At 40.3% G+C, this 20,405-nt stretch overlaps 1 protein-coding gene across 1 annotated transcript in view; it reads right to left on the reverse strand.

Annotated features, from left to right (window-relative positions):
- tbc1d9 (TBC1 domain family, member 9 (with GRAM domain)) overlaps positions 1–19,288 on the reverse strand; it is a 23,805-nt gene extending 4,517 nt beyond the window's left edge. Inside the window, exons 1-17 of the mRNA XM_035659959.1 lie at positions 18,530–19,288; positions 12,100–12,210; positions 9,758–9,876; positions 8,954–9,182; positions 8,476–8,737; positions 7,711–7,918; positions 6,599–6,805; positions 6,344–6,508; positions 5,747–5,897; positions 3,387–3,601; positions 3,173–3,290; positions 2,803–3,088; positions 2,549–2,678; positions 2,082–2,180; positions 1,715–1,783; positions 354–594; positions 80–145 (exon numbers count right to left, since the gene is read on the reverse strand). Of these exons, the coding sequence (XP_035515852.1) occupies positions 80–145; positions 354–594; positions 1,715–1,783; positions 2,082–2,180; positions 2,549–2,678; positions 2,803–3,088; positions 3,173–3,290; positions 3,387–3,601; positions 5,747–5,897; positions 6,344–6,508; positions 6,599–6,805; positions 7,711–7,918; positions 8,476–8,737; positions 8,954–9,182; positions 9,758–9,876; positions 12,100–12,210; positions 18,530–18,650 (2,797 nt within the window). The 5' untranslated portion in view covers positions 18,651–19,288. The remainder of the gene's footprint in view (positions 1–79; positions 146–353; positions 595–1,714; positions 1,784–2,081; positions 2,181–2,548; positions 2,679–2,802; positions 3,089–3,172; positions 3,291–3,386; positions 3,602–5,746; positions 5,898–6,343; positions 6,509–6,598; positions 6,806–7,710; positions 7,919–8,475; positions 8,738–8,953; positions 9,183–9,757; positions 9,877–12,099; positions 12,211–18,529) is intronic.
- Between the last annotated feature and the right edge of the window lie 1,117 nt (positions 19,289–20,405).

A 20,405-nucleotide genomic window follows, 5' to 3' on the forward strand; every position in this document is an offset into this window, starting at 1 on the left:
TATATATATATATATTTATTATTTATCAATCAGAATACAAAAAACAACTTTTGAATAAACTGCATCGAGGCACACTCACCAGGTATAACATGCATCTTATAGAGGAGCTTCAGCTTCTCAGTAAGGTCCCCGTGACACAAAACACCTGAAACACAACCACAACCAGCTTTAGAAATCAGACACATCTAAGCTGCTTCCAAATGTAATATCATATTAGATACAATACTGCATTAAATTAGAATCACAACAGAGTACAACATCAATTTGTCAACTGAACAGCTGCGTTACAAACCATTACATTACATTACAAGGAATATTTACAAGGACACACCCACAACCCATACTCTGCTTACCCAGGCCATTTATGAACTCCCGAAAATTGATGAGGGCATCCCCGTTTTGGTCAAGGAGACGGAAGAAGCGCACAGCCAGGGGGTCTGAGTGGGCCCCGTTGGCCCAGGGGAACAGCAGGTTGAACAGGCCTTTGAACTGCTCCACGTCAATGCGGTACTGCTCCAGGTAGGGCAGGCTGGGGTCATGACGCTCTGTGGGGTTGCTGCTGCCGCCCCAGTAACAGCTGGTCAGGTGCTCCGCCTGAAGATGGGAAGAGAGAAGTGAAAACTGTAAAACACCATATGAAAATCAATACAATTTAAATACAAAGTAGAATTACTAAGTATGCCACCGCCAACTAGCCATATTGCAGTTTTTTTCAGCTTAATGGAAGTTATCACTATATTGATAGTACAAATGTATGATATCAGTGATATACATTTTTAAAATGATTAATAAAGGATTATCATAAATGTATTGGCTAAACAGGTACACAGATACTTGATTACTATATGAAGATGGATTCTTATAGTATAGTTAGACAAGATGTTGTGCTTTTGTTTTCTCTGGGCATTTTTAGATGCGACTCCAATAATTTACAGTCACATGAATCTGATGACAATCTGCCCTTCTGTTCCAGAGTTATGGCGCTGAATAATGACCAAAAAAAGCCAGGACATTTTGATGTCACAGTGAAGTTGACCTTTGAGCTTTTGGGTAAAACATGTCATCACTTCATCGTTGTGTCCCTTCAAAGATCTGTGTGAAATGTTGTCAGAATTACGGCATCATTTCTTGCGTTATGACCAAAAATGTTTGTCAAGGTCACTTTGAGTCAAAACTGTCACCGATTCATTGTCCGACCAATTGTGAAATATGGTCATCTATTCTTAAAATATGTCCAAGATCGTGTTTTGTGATGTCACAATGACCTCGACCTTTGACCTCCAACTTCTAATGAGTTCATCCTTGAATCCAAGTGGACATTTGTGCCAAATTTAAAGAGATTCCCTCGAGGCGTTCCTGAGATATTGTGTTTTACTAATAAACCATAACCATTAGTGTATTCTCATTCTGACATGTTTGTGAAATACACAAAACACTTTGACAGCATGTTTGGAAAACAATTTCACTCTTGAATAATCTGAATCATTAAGAAGACTGCGCCATTAATACAAGTAGCACATTAATCTTCACCATGTGTTTATACAGGCCTGTGCCACAAGAATGAGTTGGGCTAGAGGAAAACCGCTGGAGCACTAATATCAAGGCTCCTAGGCTATTATTTATTTTCTCTGTAGAGAACAAAAGACTTTTTGATTTCCTGTCTGTAGTGCTCTTGCAGCAGAACAGTTAGTGGGAACTGTAAGCTGTAACTCACCTTGAAGAGCACATAGAGCTCCTCTAGCTCATCAATACTGAAGGCCGTCTCTGTTACAATTGTCCTGACCTGAAAGATAAATATAATCACATTAGGTAAAAATAGAACATAGATAATAATATAAAGTGTGAAGAGAGAGCAGATAATCTAACAATGACCAGAATGTAGTTCATTCAGTTTCAAAGCTCAAACCTGCAGAAGTAAGAGACTTTTGTTTTATCATTATATTAAAGTTGGCATGTTGTCTGATCAATGTTCTTCTGTCTTCACAACAGGGTTGAGCAAGAACATTAGCAATAAATAGTCTTAAAATCACAAACTTTTGCCTAATTCTAGTATCTATAAGAGTAAGTCAGTGGGTCCTCACCACGTTGCGTTTAGTTGTATCTTCAATGGTTTGGATGACCCTCAGTCTCTGTTTGAAACGCATCTGTTCAATCACATCTGCACGGATTGAACCAAATTTCTGGCACATAAAGGACAAACAGAGAGAAATACAGATCCATTATCCAGATGTGGAAAAAGTGCACACATTCTTTACTCAAGTAGAAGTACAGATACTTAAAAGACTAAAAAAGACTAAAAGTAGAAGTACTGATTCAATTTCTTTACTCAAGTAAAAGTGAAAAACTACTTAAATAAATAAAAGTATATTATTTTACATCTCAGTGGAAACCAATTGAAAACAATTACATTTAAAATTCAAATCACTGAAAGCTGTAACCTTACAGTTCCTTGAGAAAGGAATGAGGACTCACATACTCAAACTTGTACTTCTCCCAACATGGAGGATGACACAGGCTCACAGAGACACATTATCATCAGGTTAAATACCTCGTAGGAGCTGCGGACCAGTTTGAAGATGTCGACCTCTGGATGTGGTTCTCCATTGTCTGTCAGTAGGGAGTGCAGGTGAGGGATGGGAGGGAGGGTGCTGTCCTTATTGGTCACACTGTCCAAGTATCTACAAAATGCAAATGTAAAAAATATATAGATAAATGGGTTTTGGCGTTTTAGGGTAGAGTAATATTTGTGTCCAGACAGTGAATGACACACCCTTAATATCCAGAATCTAGATATTTCCTTACCTGCCTAATACAGTCATGGCCTCGCCGTCGTCCTTGCACTCCAGCAGCTGGTGGATGTTGGCGTGCAGCACGGAGAGCGCCAGCTGAAAGATGACCTTGATGCCGTCGTAGAAGAAGCAGTCCACCACCACCACTGCACTCTCAAACGGCATGACAGACAGGAAGAGGGTGAGGAACCAGGAGAGCGAGATGGTTGAGATGACCCCAAGGTCCTGCATGCAGTCATACAGCTGAGGAACGTACTCGCGAGCGAGCTCCTCGAAGACACCCTGATCAACTAGGGCTCCTGGGGAAGAACGGGGGATGTTAAACAAATAGAAAATTGTCAAATCAATCACATTAAAACACAGAGGCACATGCACATACTGACCTACAACCCTGGTGTTGTAGTAGTCAGGCAGCATCCTCTCACAGAGCGCCACAAGCAGCCAAAAAGCCTCCTCTTCTTTGGCATAGAGCAGCAACACAGACGTCACAATATTCATAGCCTGTGGTGTCGAGAGAGAGAATAAAAAGTCAAGTATTGTCAAGGGCTGCAAGGTTTCTGTCAGCTCATGTCAAAATCAAAACAACAGTGTGTGTACCTGACAGTATCCGATGTTGGGGTTTCTGAATGCGTAGGCTGTGAGGACCCTGCGGAGGGCGGCGATGCCCATCTCATTCTGAAAGGCCGGGTGCTCAGGGAGAGAGCGATGCAGGTCCCTCTCTATCTCCTCTGTTGCCAGGTTGTATTTGCCCATCGACTTCTCCACCAGGTCTTCGTAGTATCCGGGGTGGGTGGCCATCTCGTTGATCGCCCCTATGAAAAAACACATAAGATTTAAAAGGTTTAAAACCGGTAGAGCTATGGTAATAGTCTTTGTGATGGGGTTGATAACTTGCAAAATGTAATTAAATATCTAAATGCTATAAAATTAATTTTAACTTTATTGACCTAATGCAGGGGATTTTAGTGTCACAGCAGCAGAAGTACATGAAGAAATACATAGATAAGTAACTTTATGGACATGGAAATACCAAAATAATAAAAGGTACTAAAAAAATATAATTAATACATATACTATATTCCAGGTCAATATCCATGATGGCATCTATGTATAGTGGGATGTGGTACCGTGGCTTCTGTATCTTGTAGGTTTATTAAGAGTAGCCATTTTGTGCAATCAGTCAACTTGGGAGAATATATGGTCAATATTTTTCTTAAATTTGAATTTTTCTGAAAGTTTCCTTCTTTATGTTGAACCATTAGTCTTAAGTTTTCATTTACACAAGTTACAAAACAATAAAATGCTGGTGAGATAAAAAAGAAAAATGTACTTAATTTAGGAAGATAATATTGTTCTTCCTGATTTCTTCCACTGGTTGTCATAACTCTACACTATTCCTGGTAGTCATATGGTATACTACATAAGCCAACATCATAAACACAAAACCCTGAACTGATTTTATCTGAGTTCCTGTTTCACATATACACAAGTTTCATTAAGTATTTCAGTTACTCATCATGTGCACATTACATTCTTATGGCCTGCACAGTGTCAGCAGTCTGAAGCCTACCAGAACAAATAGTAGACTACACTAGCACCCACAAAAAGATGCCCTACAATCCTTATTGTCACATTAAGGTTGTCTTTGGTATCTCTGTATTAAACAAAAGTATGATTTGAAGAAACCAAGAACCAAGAAGATTGCAAATGTTAAGAAATTCTAAATGAATAACGGAAAGTAAACGTACACAGTAGTAAATACGCTGTAACACAAATGGCACCTGCACTTGGCATTTACGTGCCTTAGAGGTTAACTTTATCTGAATAACTCTGCAGAGTAAACCCACATACATAAATCTCTTTACATCAGTCTAGGTTCCAGGCTTTACTCAGCACAGTTATCCAGATTCCACAGTAAGTGCTTTTAAGCTTGCCAAACTGGTTTTGATACCCTTTGTTCTAAAAACAGACACCAATTATGAATGTTTCAAAAAAGCGTAGTAAATATTTTTTTTGTAGATTAGTGAAAGGAAAAATCATTGGACAAGGCTCAGGTAAGTGTGACTGAGGTAAACACAATGCAGCTATGGCAATAGTCAAGCGAGCCATAAGTGGGTCACTGGGGAGAGAGGGAGGAACTGTTTGTAACCCAGCTCTGCTCAGGTGAGGATGAGTACAAGCTGCGAGTGCATAACACATGACTGTACCTGTAAACAGGAAAGTCTGGAGCTTGTTGCATACCTGAAAAGGCAGCACGTTGTTAAAGAATGACAGTCACAAGATATAGGTACTCCTCTCTTTAAGTCTCCGAACCACATTTCCTCCAGATATTAAAAATAACTTCTGTCATGTCAGCATGATTATTACTTAACCTTCTTTAAGTGACCAGACTGCTTTTCTCTGTGTATTAGCAGTAGTAGCATTATTGTGCCCATGAAAATGTTTCCCCCAATACGACCAACAATTGTAAAAGTACATATTCTTTGTGCATATACGTGCTGTATATTTAAGTATTAAGTGCAGTAAAGAACATACAGTATCATTGCAAATATACTGCTGTTGCAGTATGGTATATGATTTCCACCCAGAGAATAAGAGTTTTCTTGGACGCTCCTCTAAGTTGCCAACCCAGTAGTTCTTAACCTGGGGGTCAGGACCACCTGAGCGGTGTCACTGTAATACTTGTAGTAACTAAGTATTTCTCCTTCCTTATTTCCCACCTCTGGCAGCAATACAGAAAAAGAAAAACAAGAAAAGTTTTGTTTTGGCTATGTTGCTCTTACATTGTGTATTTGTCAGCAGGGTGCCTGTGGGTAAATGACAACTGCTTCAAATATGTATCATGTGTTGTTATGATCAAGTGTGAGCACGTCGTATGCAGGGTGTGGTCTCACTAGGTAAACTACTGTATGCTCAGAGTGTCTTTTACTTCAGGCCTTTCATCAACATTTCCTCACCAGAGAAGAGCAGCCACAGCTCTCCTCTCATGTTCTCAGGAATTCCCTTTAGGACCAGCTCCTTCGTCTTCTCAGTCCGGTACATACACACCCCCTGGCCAAACTCTGTAAAGTGGTTCTTCCATGCTTGCTCCTTCAGGAACTCCTTTGCCTGAGCAGGGAGGGAAAACAATTTCATGAGATGCAGTAGCTCAACTCCAATTACTGCAACCCTGCTGTAACCATTTCACACCAGCTAGTTTTTTTTACTAGATTTATTTCTTGCACACTCACTAAAGCCTGAAAACTGTGATATTCTATAATGCAGGATCACAGTTCCATTAAATTGAGGTTAACAAACAGGTGTAGCTTTATTTGCAGACAGTCTTGCTAGGTTGCAGTTAATCTCTCCATGCAGCTTAATCTCAATGCAGTGCAACGGTGTGAAAATGTCAATTGTTAAAAGGCAAGCAAAAATTTAGCCTTTAACAGAAGCAGAACAAATTAGCAAATTAACAAATAATAAGTATTATTAGATAAGGTGTTACTACGTGCCCTTCCATGCTTAACGAGACTGAATGCTTTCAATTGTACCTGACAAAAGTGCATTTAACCCACCAGTTTGGGATTGAACTCTTCAGGTGAGCGGCGGCGGTACATGGTCATGAGGGCTTGTGTGGCTGTGGGCACGCTGCTGTCGTTCAGGTTGAACGTACGCTCGCTTTCTGAGCCCAAACTGTGCTGTGGGCTGCTGGAGAGCAGAGATCCATGCTGGGAGTAAACCTGTAGGGGACACATTATATTATTATTCACATTATTTTCTAGTTTTTGTATTTAAGACACGATTTCAGGACGGGCTAAAAGATTTTTCACCTCGTCGTCTGAGCTGTTCAGGCTGCCAGTAAGTTCCCTCTCTAGGTGGATCTTAGAGGTGGTCTGCTGCAGGAAGTCTGAAATTCTCTGGACCAGGAAGTCTCGGTCCTTCAGGTTAGCAAACAGAAAAGTCATACGATTCTTGGTACTGATGGAGACCGGGCTGGGCAGCACATTGGAGCTGTCTGCCTTCTCCACGATGGTCACCTGGAAGAATGATGGGGAATGTTCACAATGTCAGTTAACAAAAAAATAAAAGCAAAAAATGACAGTGTCAGAAATAGAAATTCTCATTTGTTCCTACATTTGAATCTTTGAGCTTCACTATGCAGAATATCCAGAGTTTGACACTAGAGGGATGTTTTTACATCACATATGCCAATAATGGCAGACTAAAGGACCAAATATTGCCAGGTAGATCAGCTTAATCGAAGGAAACATCCAACTTATTCTAAATTGCTTGAAAACTGCTCTGAAACACACTTATTTCTCCATGTATGCATATTTCAATAAAAGCCATACCTAATGTACATGTTGAGATTATTTTTGGAAGTTGTGTAACAGACTGTAAGTGTGAAGTGAATTCCTGTTTACATAATTACATACATAACACATACATAATTGATTTTGATTAAACGTCACTTTGGATGTTTCCTAGCAACCGATTTACACATTAAGAGTCTCTACTAGCTAAGACATCCCATATGTTTTAGGACTCAGTAACCAACTTGATGAAAACTAGCTAGTATTTGGTAAGAACTTAGTAAGGACTTTGTAATGGATTTACGAATAGCTGATGAAACCCAATCCAGAGCTGTCTGTAAACAAAATGGATGACTGTGATTCAGCATGACAGATGTATTTTGTACACTGTGTGTGTGCGCGTGTCTCTTTCTAGAGCAGATCGGTAGTGACAACCCCCTACAAGACAACATTATCAAACACATTGACACGTCGTAGAGGTTTCCTTTAGCTACTGCTGGTGACTGCTGTTTTGACTGCGGTGCTGAAAAAGAAAAACTTACCACTTACTGTAACTCTTACTTGCTAAATCAATATCATCCTGCAAACGGTTCATATACAAACAGACACATTTAGACAGGACAACTCGCCTCACGCAGTGGGATGATGAGGCTACACAGTGTCTCTTCCTTGCTGGTGAAGCAAATGTAGTTGGTGGAAACAAACATCTGTCCCAGGATGTGCATCTTGTTAAAGGGGGTCCACAGGGTGCAGTCTGTGTGTCCGTCCAGTTTCTCATCTTTGGGCAGACGGAAAAGTGCCCGGTAACGCTCACTCTTAGCTCTCGCATCCAAATCCCTGAAGTATAGAAAATGCAGCCATATCAGATGACAGTTTTTTGTACATATATAATATAACAGCTTGGTTTGAGGCTGAAATAGTCACTGTGATTGATGCATGAACATAATTAGAATGGCTCATAAGGCAAAAGGGTGACATACCAAGAAAAAAACCGTACAACTCATTATATCTTGTTAAATTTACAATTACAGTTCAATGCACAGTTCAACTTTTTGATGTTATACAATTTGGATAAGTGACTGAATCCAGACAGACAATTATGTATCAGTGTAGATACAGTGAAGTGTTAGCAACCATGCAGAGACCTATTAGAGTTCAAAACCACAACACCCTATCAATTTTCTAATATGTGTTGTTCTTTTGCCGCTTTTAAAACCTGAACTTGCAATGCCATTTAGACTTTCATCTTCTGTCATTAAGTGTCTAGATAACCCATTACTCTACCGCACATTAACACATTAATGATAAGTTGACTGCATGCCATAATCATGCTTAAACAGCATTTATTATTGATGAACACAGGGGTTCCAACTCTGCGTCAGTTCTTTCTTTACCTCTTGAGTGCCGACACCTTCTTGGGTGACTTTTTCTTGAGCTTGGGCAGAGAGCGGTCCTGCTCAAAGCCTTTGTTGTCCAGGAGCTGACGCATGGCGATGTTGGCCAGCTGCTCTGCCAGCTTAAAGGTCTCGTTGATGTTGAGGAAGACGGAGAATACGTGCTCATTGATGCGGGTGCTCACCTTGATCACGTCGGGCAGCAGTAGGGTGGCGCTCTTCTCCAGCTGAGTGATATCTGCCCAACGCACCACCAGTTTGGCTGATAATTACAGAAAGGCATTAAGATAGACACATTAGTGTCAAGACAAACCAATGGACCAAAGTAGCCCTCAAGATATCAGGATATCACCTTAAGACACATGCAAGAATACTAAAATGATGCACAGTTTGATATATGGTTTAGATCTTGGGTACAGAGAGTGTAACAACTGACAGCACTATAAACTGTGATAATAGTGTAGAGTCCATATCCAACCTTCTTTTCCTAGTAAGTAGGAGTAGAAGCAGATGTGGTTGATGCTGAGGTAGAGCCATCCCTGTCGTGGCACCTTGCCCTTCCAGTAGCTGCAGGAGTAATAGTTGACCAGCTTCTCCTCCTCCGGCATCCCAAACAATTTACGAAACTTGGCGCTAGCCTCCTTGAACTTGTCGGTGTCGTCGTCCTCTTTGACATCGTGGTTCTTGTTGTACTCTGCGATGATCCCCTGAGGCAAGATGGAAAGAGACAGAATGAAGTAATGAGCTGGGACATTAAAAATTGGGACTGTGAAGTGAGGAGCAGCAGTAGTCTTTGTGATTGATGTTTTAGAGTAAAAATCCAAATTCCACATTGTTATATGCATCAAGCACAGCCTCCTACAGGCATAATCTTGCCAGGAATAAATGGGCAGGATTAGATGAGAATTGTTTAAGGTGTGATTTTACATTACCCTGTTAAATGTATGTGGAACAGTTATTAATCCTAACCCTCTGACGCCCACTTTTGGGGTCGTCCACAAGTGCTCAAAGATTCAATCTGCAGCTGTGGCGTTCTTTAAACTGCATACTTAATAACAGGTTCTCTTTAAATTGGAAAAGACGGCAACACAATCTTATAAACGCTGACTGGAGGATGTTTTTTCACACGTTAAACTCAAACCAGAAAGCTTGATAAGATCTGGCAAGGGCCCCATTAATTAAGTACAGTGTCACCATGTATACTCTTTCCCTCTCTTTTCTGAATAATAAATATGTATTATCTGTACAAAACATCTACAAAAGTAAACTTTTGATTAGTTACCTGGACCTTTCCTTTGACAAAAGTGGTAATGTCATTCTCATTCTCAAAGATGGAGAGAGTCTGCAGCAGGTTATGTTCCAGCCACTCCCAGTGCTCTGTGATCTCTTTACGGGAGGTTCCTGCAAAGGAGCAAGGAGGAAAAGTTAGAGCACTCAGCCACTGAGCTCACAGGAGGAGCATGATGGTGTAATGTGTAAAAAATAACTGGCATTGTAGTAATTATCTAGTACAAAGTCACATGTGAATTTATGGTAAAATTATTCATTCTTGTAAGAGATATTGGGGTATTTTGTATTCTTAACGGTGAATTGGGAGATCCTCTTTCACTGGATGACAGGCTAATGATGTAAAAAACATCAGTTGAAGTCAAATTTCAAGAGCAAAGAGTAAAGTAAATGCATATTGTCCATATTCCGTTCAAACAGCAACACTACCATTTTGTTAGAGGAATCAGTGATCAGTGAGGTTAAAGCAGATTTCTTTTGGCCGCAGGAGAAATTGATTTTAGTAATGGCTGCCACTGTGGACCATTATCCCTCAACACTGCTGCAAACAGCCCTTCAGTAAGTGCACATTCACTGAATTAGCCTCGTCTGCCAGACTGCTCCACTCTCCTGCTATCTCTGGGCTGAGGAATTAAGGATTGGGAGGGGTGTAGAGCGAGGGGGAGTCTCACAGCCAGGCTAGTCTTTTGTGGGCCTCCATTTCAGATAGGGAACACAAATAGAACTCATTTCATATACACATTTTGTAGGGAACTCCTGAATTAAACACATGGTTAAACTAACACATTCATCTTTGCCAGTGTCTCAATAGTGTCCCATCTCTGTTGAATTTTAAACTACAGCTAGATCCAGATCCAGATTAATCTTATGCATTTACCCAAAATTTGCATTTTATTGCCCATAACTCCCAAATGTATATGAACATAAAGTATTAAAAAAATGGTAGCGTACAGAACACATGCCAAAACATACATGTATGCATACAGCTGTACACTGTTGTCTGTGTATAAATGAGTAGATGTTCAACACATCAACATTGTAATATGGAATTTGAGGCGCTCTAAAACCCAAGCATAGGACGAACCTGGCTCCTAAAAAAGATTTCTGGCTCATTTTATGTCTTTACAGTGTTTTAGATTCTTCTCTTCTTCAGCTTTAAAAAGGTCCAGTATGTGTGATTTAGTTGCATCTAGTGGTGTTGTTGCAGATTGCAACTCCCTTGCTTCACCCTCCCTTCCAAGTTCAAAGGACTTGTTCTGGGGGAGAAGTTCTGGGCTACTGTAGAAATATGGCGGCCTCCTTGGAAGGTGACCCGCGCTGTCTGTAGATAAAAATGGCTCATTCTAAGGTAACAAACACACAGTAAGTCCTATATATTAAGGTGATTATAAACTAATGAAAACATACCTATGAATATTCGATTTCATTTCTGCCAATAGCTCCTACTAAATGTTACACATTGGACCTTTAAGAAGTACTCCACCAATTTAGCGTTGCCCTCCTACCAACATTGTCAAAATTTAGTACATTTTCAAGCTAAAATGCTAAAAGTTCACTGGTTCAAGCTTCTCAAATGTGATTATTTGCTTGGTTTCTTTGTTTTTTGTAATAGTAAACTGAATGCCTTGTGGTTTTGGACTCTTGGTTGGGGAAAACAAGCAGTTTGAGTTTGTCAACTTTTGCTACAGGAAATGTCTGTGTTTCCACTATTTTTACATTTGTAGATTAATCGATTAATTTATTCATCGGGAAAATAATAAGCAAATTAACTGATAATGAAAATAATTGTTGCAACCTTGGTTTCGTGTTGGAAGTTTCAAAGCTTTTCCTGACATACAGCTGGGAGCATTTTATATTCACACTAAAAATGAAAAAGAAAGACAGCTGCTTCTAATCAATCTGGAGTGTGTGGCTGCTAATTAGCATGATTTACTTCCACAGACGGTCTACAAAGCACACTGCATACATAGAATATGCAAATTACATTATTGTGAACACAAGCCGATGACATGAAATCCACACGTATTTGAGTATTGATTCCTGCACATGTTCCTGTAATCCTGCCCTTTGAAACCACTGGGGCATGATGTAATGCTTGGCATTCAGCAGCTAAAAGGCATCATGTGTTGTGTGCCGGCTACGGGAGGGATGTACAGGGGGATAAAAATACAGAGGGCTCTCTACCGGAATAGCCCATACCTGTATAACTCAAATGTGTCGATAAAAGTGTGAATAAAAAAACTGAATTCTCAAAGTAGTCTTGAGGTAAGTGGCTTCATTTTTCCAAACACATGTATCTCCTCACAGTTTTTGACCCAAGTGTTAATGTGCACATACCATGAGCAATGGTCCAGTAAACTAAAGAGTCAGGAGTCTGGTACAGGATCCTGTAGGGAGCCATCCGAGCACTGGAATCCAAGACGACATCCAGGGTCCCAACCAGCAAACCTGTAAGGTTAACAGTGAAGTCTGGTTATTAAAGCCTGAGAAGCAAATACTTCAGGTTTCAGATCACAAAGGATAACTAAAAAACTCTTTGTGCTGGTCCACAAACAATAATAACTTTACACTTAACTCATGATGCAGTTAACCCATAAATTTGTTCTGCTGTGAAACAAAAGCACCACAGACATGCAACAGCTATAAATAACCATGTAAGACGGCTAACACATTAAGTGCATTAATACTTTCAGACCATTTTGTTATGCTTAAGCAAAGGGGAAACCCGTGAGGTCTTGTGGTTTAAGATTTGAGTGTATGAAAAACATCCTGTGGCTTGACATTAAATGAATTTGTTTACTTGTTAGACTTGTTAGATTAGTGATATGTATATATATGACTGTGGGTTAGGTTATTATGATTAAGTGATAACTTAATGTGATTTTGCTAATTGAAGGCAGGGAATAAATGAAGGCAGATAACCACCAGTGTGAAACTAATCGGCAGGCTGATCGACAAGGTGATAAAAGATAGTGATAGATGAGAGAAAGTCACCTGAGAAAAGCATGAATTGGCTAAAGTGTTGAAATAATGAAGAGGAATGATGCACCTAAAGGCATGACAGATGCCAGTGTTTCGCTGTTGTTTTGTAAATTACTGTTGAGGCTGATTCTCGTGCACATGCATGTCATGTGGGCGAACATTCTTGCAAGTGGTTTCACATTAATCCACTGATTAGCAGGTGACAATAACATGCAAAGAAACGTAGAAAGCAAAGGCAAGAAAGAGGAAGACAGACTCAGCAAGAAAAAACATGAGGCATGTCCCAAACCCAAACTACAAGCTAATTCTAAGAGGGTTTTAGTGTTTTTTACTGTGGCGAAAAACCAGAAAATGAAGTATACTCAAACCAGAAAACTAAATATGACTTCTGAGTGTGATGTGAAACACTTATCAGTCAGATAACAGCCCTTTATCATTAATAACTAACATTTACATTTGCTGCTGTCTTATTATGAGATGAGGAACCTTTGACCCTTTACTACTGACTTTATGACATGACTTTGTTAATGTCTCACCAGCCACAGAGATTTTCACAACTTGGAAACCCCAAAAACCTCTTAATAATCACTTGTAACTAGATATGTAATGATACAATTCATGGTACATGATTATTTTTAACTAATCCAGATTGAAGACAAATTATGACTGAAAAAGATTCCTTCACAAAATGTATTTCTCCTACACAAACCTGCAGTCAGCCATGTTGCCATTTTGGCACCAGTTTCCAAAGAATTGGGGAGTGGAGTTGTTAGTGACTGAATATTCTCCTTGGTTTGGAGAAGGTATACATTCAACTGCCATGAGAGACAGGTTATTTTTGTTCAGCAGCTCATCAGGGCAAACACAGTATGAGTCACACACAGAGAGAAAACGAGGGGGAGGAGGGGGGAGAGAGAGAGAAACAGAGAGGGGAGACAAGTGAGGGAAGCTGAAAGATTTTCTTATTTTCAGAGAAAAACATGTCTATAGGAAAGACAGACATAATAAAAGAAGTGAATCTGTGTGCTTTAGACTCGCTGACCCCTTTTATAAAGACCTTGGACTACAGTTAGTTCCTCTAATTGCCTGCCTTCTACTCTATTCTCCTCATGTCCTCGACATATCTTCTATTCACCTATTTACATTCCTCCTCTCACCATTTGGTCCAAATGAACTCACTCTGAACTCAATAAATAGCTGGCAGACCATCTCTAAACCTGTCATACAGTAAGATAGAAATCGCAGTGCCGAATGTTATTGACTCCTGTTATGTGTCAGACCCCTGTCAGGAGCATACATAATTAAGATATTTACCACTTAACCCTAGCCACAGGGCTGAAGAAGTCAATAAAACAGACATTTGGCTGCAGTTGAGTAGAGTCTTAATCACACTGAAACTAATGAGAAAATGCAGCCTGACACTTTGGTTTTGTCCCTTTGCGAGAAACAAAACTCTTGTCAAGTCTGAAGACAACTTCCTCAAAAGAAAAATCACATGGTTAAAAGTCATAACTGAAAAGTTCAACAGTTGCTCACACGCTGACCTCAGAGAAAGCTTTTAAGGTGCTAGTTCTTCCTTTCAAAATAGTAAGTAAGATACCGAAGTGACGCAGAAAATGCAGCGAATTTGGACTTTAGTTGTACTGCATGTAACGGAAGGTTCAACCTACAACGTGTGAGCTGAGGTTTAACGCAGGAAACAGAGGGGTTACGCACAAGAAAGAAGACAATTGTAGGTGCAACACCACTTGATATTCACCCAGTCGCACCTCAGTAAGACTGATATAAGAGAAAATCCAAAACATGGGTTGCTTGTTATGATGTACTACCGGTAACCCCAAGCATCACATGCCTGCAGCAATAACCCTTCAAACCACGTGACTGCTTGTTCCAACTCACACCTCTGCCTTTACGGAGATACATTTCCTTCCACACGCTGAAAGAGTGGGTGCACAACCTACAAGAAGGAACACTACACACAGCTGTAATGGCACATGTTCCGTTTAATATTTCTTGGGGGGGATAGGAAAACACTCTCGAGAACATAACAAGCTATAAAATCATGTGATGTTTTGTGCCTCTCTTCTCTGAAACAAGAGCTCCCTATTGTTACAAAGCAAAACAAATCACCTTCTCTGAAACATTAATGTTTTTCACTCTGTGGAAGAACAAGAAACCGAACAAACATCATGAGGGTAAAAACTACTTGTTTTCTTTTGTTTATATACTCTTTCTGCCTGAGGGGGATGGCTGCTGTGCACACAAAGGACCACAGTCTCCCTCAGAATTAAAATCAATATTGTTCAGATTACAGAAACCTGAGACAAGTCTTGATCATCAGCCACATGTGCAGGTTTCCTTGCTTCCACATATGCAATCAAAAGTATTTTACAGCGTCTCCATTGTTTCTCAACATCTGCTGACATTAAGGACAAAAAGTTCAAGGTGGCTAGGTGGCCTACAAATGAGAGAGTCAGTATCTGTCTGGCATGACGCACTCCCAGCCAAACGTACAGTAATTATCAGCTGGATTGTGAAACATGGTGTTGTTGTATGACTCAAACTTTGGTGTAATTTTATGCTATAAGCACAATTGTGTCAGCTTGAGTAGCAACTGACACAATGGCCTGATTCTGACTTAATCTACAGTCTGATTAAAGGAGGTTTTATTCTGTTCTTATTCCCTTTACTTCCTCTCTGAAGATACTTCCTCTCTGAAGATATATATGTGCGCACATAGACAACAAAAGACACTTGGATGCGAGACTTTTTTTCAAACGTCCTTCTGCACTGTCCTACAAAATGCTGTACATGCAAACTCGATTATTAGACAAGAGTAAGACAATAAGTGACTGTTTTAACGTGGAAGCTTATCAGTCATGCAAATTATATTACACGCAAAACTGAGCAGGTATCCTAAACTGTACATGTGCTTGCAGCTTTATTAAAAGTGCAACATTTAGGAGGATCTACTGGCAGAAATGGAATATAATATTTATAGGTATGTTTTCATTAGTGCATAATCGTCTAAAAAAATAAGAGATGTTGTATTTTTGTGACAAAACCAAACACTGGCTCTAGATAGGGCCGTTCACTTATTTTGCATGTTTCATGGCCACTGTTGTTTCTCCCTCATTCTTGGAAAGGGAGGATGAAGCGAGTGAGATCTCAAACTACAGCACTAAATACCACTAAATCCTACTAAATCCTACACAGTGCACCATCTTTTAAACATGCTGTGTGTTTTTTTTCTTGTCTGTATCCTGGTCTAAGAAAAGTGTTGAATTAATTTCGACATTTGCAAAGACGATTCTTCTTAAAAGCTTGAAACCTGTGTTTACATGGATGTTTGCTAGCTTGCCCTCTTCTTCACTGCCTTTGCTGTGGCCTACACGTTGCTCCATAATGCTACTACTGGTTCAAACTTTAACAGCCAAGGTACCTTTAAATCACAACTGATAAATATATTATTATTCTCTGAATGCATAATGTTCTTAACTGGTATGTACTCCAATGAGAACGCGTACATTTAAAATCTCTATCATCCTACAAGCTTCTGAGTCTTAAAAGCAAAACTACAATAGAGTACGATTACTCAGCGCTCCAGAAGGATGAATACTTTATGAGGTTTAATTAGATAAATGAGGTTGAGTTGAGGACATTTGAAGAAATCTTTGAAGATCCTCTGTTTGACTTGTCAGACTGGATGGGCAGCAAGACAGCAAGGTTCATACCCCAGAGGAGAGCCCCATTAATTCCTTCTTCCTTTTCAGAGTTAATTATTTCTCTGTTTTTCTCTGGAGGAAGTGAATACGTTCTGCAACTGCCAATCTCTGCTCAGCTACTGTACTGATGTTTCCCAGCCTACAAATACACATCTGCCTTTTCTCACCACGCTGGCCCTCTGCTCCATCCCGGTGCTGCGGACGGTTTTCCCTCTCCCTGGAAGATGTGCTTGGGGACAGTGCCAGGGTCACTGGGCACCGAGTGCCAACTGGCACACAGAACAAGTCAGCATGCTCAGCATTTACATAACAATGACATCATCCCCTAGAACCACTTAGCACACTTTATGTTGCTACAGTAATAACTCACCAGAGACCGAGAAAATTAGGCTGCAGGTCTTATTTTGAATTATTAATATCAAAGATGGTAAAATCACAAATATTATATTCTAAATTTGTTACCAGCGCATTAAATTTGGATGCATGTCAGGTCTGAAACTTAACAAAACTGTAATCTTTACTTTAAGCCTTTATTAGCCCAACTATGGTTGGTAAATATAGCAGTATATATATAGAGATTTTGACATACTATTTATCACCTGCATGCTATCCCTTTAATATCTCTGGGTGTATTTGGCCACCATTGCTTTATAGTAATACTGGATTTAAACGACGCTTGCATCATTGTGATGAAGTACCTAAATTTGTAATATATGAAATTAAGTGTATTTACTAAAACTTTTGAAAACTTTGACAGTGTCAGTGGTTCTCAACCTAGGGGCCATGGACTCCAACACACAACACACAATACAATTACAGGGGTGAGAAATAATGAAAAATAAAATTCTTGTGAAATACGTTAGAGTTTTACCTCTAAAAATCACTTTTGCCGTGAAGTTGTTCCTGTGTCAGAATCTAGCATTATGACCGTCATGAATTAAACTGATACTCATCTCACATGAAGCATATTTCTAAATGTATTTTTGTGTAAGAAAATCACAACACAGCGCATATGGGGCCATATAATATTCCACAATAGTAAAGAGCATGCACAGGGGGAGGAATGGGGGTTTCTGGACCCAGCATCTTATTATTGCAGCTGTTATTCTGCATATGACTGCATCAGATAAAAGTTTCAACATCAGCACCCAAACAAGTTTATATATCAAGGTTTTCAGGGACCCAACTATGTAATTATCTCCTTTATTTCCTCAAAGATGTCAAACTGCATCTTATCTTATCTTCTTAAAAAAGTGGTGATTTTGTGGTTGCCTGCAACCAGCTGAATTCAGGTCAAGAAATGAACCAAATTTCCCAAAATTCTGACAGAAAACAGGACAGCAGCTTGTTAAACTGTCATTTCCATAAAATGTCCCTCCTCCTCCTCCTCGTCCTCCTTCCTTTTCCTCCTCCTGCTGCTGCTGCTGCTGCTGCTGCTTGACCCATTTTGGATGAAATAAGCAAGAGGGAGGAGTTGGAGTGAGAGAAGGAAGAAGGGGAATGATTCAGCATGAGCAAGCAAACAGACCATTTCTCTGGTTGGTGGTAAAATAGATTCACTGTTGTTGAGCCACTGGCAGCTGCACAAGAACTGCTATTGTTTGCATTGTTGTAATGGCTGAGAGCTCATTTCTCTTACAGACAGGATCAGCCTAAGTCATTTTACCACAGAGTATACCATAATATGACCCAAATCCTGAACTATATAGTCAGAACAGACAGTATATGCTGGACTTTGTCCTTTAAGTAGTTTTGCTGGATGTCAGCATGCTTGGTCAAAGGTTTAGTCTCCTTTAAAGCAGGCTGACAAAGAGTGTGGATTAATCAATTAGTAAAGGAAATCCAGACTATTGTGCTAACTGGCACATTCAGGTGAAAGGCCACCTGTGGCCGCTGATTGGTCATGTGATCCACCTCACATTACCCCTCCATGTGCTTCCTGATGTCCAACATCAACACAAACACTCCACCTACTCTTCATCTCATCATCAGTAATCTCTGATGAAATGTTTTGTTGTTGCTATTGACCCGTGGCAGTATATAATAATAATAGAGCTTACCCGCCAGTCCTCCACCTCCATCCCCGTGGCCCTTCCGTTTCTGGAGGATGAAATACGGATTTGCTCTCTCGGTGATCCATAACGCGCCCGCCAGTAACACATCTTCGGGACTGACCCACATTATTCTCCTGGGTTTTTTTTTTTTTTTTTAAGGGAACATTGAACACACAGGACTGACGACGGCGACCATCAAACGGGGTGTGTGAGTGAGTCCAGCAGAGATTATTAAATTATTAAAAACAACACCGATGGAGGCCCTGCTATTCTCCTCTTCGACCCCTTCAAACACCGTCTACTATTGGACGTCCGCGCGAAAGTCAGACGCGCATGCAAGTGTTGCTATAATTAAACCTGCCAGGCACGGATCGGATCGGATCGGCCTGCAATATGGAGGTCCCAAACACCGAATTCCGTCTCCTCCTCCTCCTGCAGCACCAACCCGCTCTGTGTGCAGCCTTTAATATAGATGGCTTTCTTTGCGGGTTTTCAGAGCAGCCTGGCTCGGGTTGCTGCCGCACAGCGCAGAGCCTGGATCAGTCTTTGTTGTGCATGCTCCGTGTGGGCAGGCAGGTGTCGGTAGCCGAGGTCCGCGGTTGTTGCTCGGCGGAGATAAAACCGCGTTGTAGCCGATCGCAACGAGAGATAAACAGTCTGTGCGCGCTCCCAGGATGCAGTGTGTCCGTGTGTGTGTGTGGCAGCGTGAAGACTACACTTCAACAGTAAAGCTGACACTTAACGCAGCAGTCTTCTTCTCTCCTCCTCCTCTGGTGTAGCGCCGCTGCCGCACGCAGACTGAAAGCGAGCGCGTCACTGGCTGGAGGTGGAGGCACGTGGAGAAAATAATGAATGAATTCAAAAACACGCTCAACTCATGTTCCAGTTTTCTATTCTTACATCAGTCTGGACTTTTGTTGTCCCTAAATGTGCTCTATTTTTAATGTATTTTTTGTTTTTTGTTGACAGAGATGAGCTGATTGTTTGTTTGTTTGTTGATGAGCATCTGTTCACTGTTTCCACTGGTAATGTCACTCACACTATGGAGTTGTCGGTTAGTGTATGTAAACAACAACTGGAAACTCAATGTAACAAACATTTACTGAGTGACAGAAACTGAAAAAACTTACTGGATGTTCTTTGCGTCAATGTATTGACGTTTACTAATTTGTCAGGTATTTTATTCACCTAATACGACGTAAACGTTCATCCTCACTTATTTTATTCATATTTTTTAAAGACTGTTCTCTATACACTTCTAAAGACACCAACACAGTTTGTCAGGTTAAATAATGTGAATATTTCCCTTTTGATGGAATGGTGCTGCCATAAAATGAACAGAGTCTCGGGTTTAAATATTTATTTTACTCAGTGCAAACAGTTAATAATGTTCATATGATACTGTATACACCAGGACTGGTACTGTTCGTTAGTAATTTTACTTTAGTTGTGCATATTGCCAAACAATTTTGTAATTAATCTAATCACCACACATTTATTGCCAGATGGATGAAATAGGGTCTAGGGGCTGTGGCCCACTTTGCCTGGTTGTGTATATTGTACTAGATGAAAGTGATAATAGAAAAGATTAGGAGCAAAGATGCATGTATGACTAAATACCAAACACTATGAGAGTATGACATAGAGAGAATAGAGAGTTTCGTTGGGTTTCCTGCACTTTTAAAAAACAGGATGCAGGACGAGGGGGAGCAGCACTTTATTCACAAGTTGACTCACATCAACTGAAACACGGCTTCAGGTGGTTGTTAAACTTTCCCCTCCGGTAAACCACTTCGAGTCAACAGGCAGCGAACAGAACTCACTCCACCACAGCAGTTGTTATTGAAGATGAAGGGGCAGAAATGAGTGTTTTACAGTACCT

This window comes from Morone saxatilis, unplaced genomic scaffold (assembly GCF_004916995.1).
Source record: "Morone saxatilis isolate NCDOM2014 unplaced genomic scaffold, NCSU_SB_2.0 Contig17, whole genome shotgun sequence".
Lineage (NCBI taxonomy): Eukaryota > Metazoa > Chordata > Actinopteri > Moronidae > Morone > Morone saxatilis.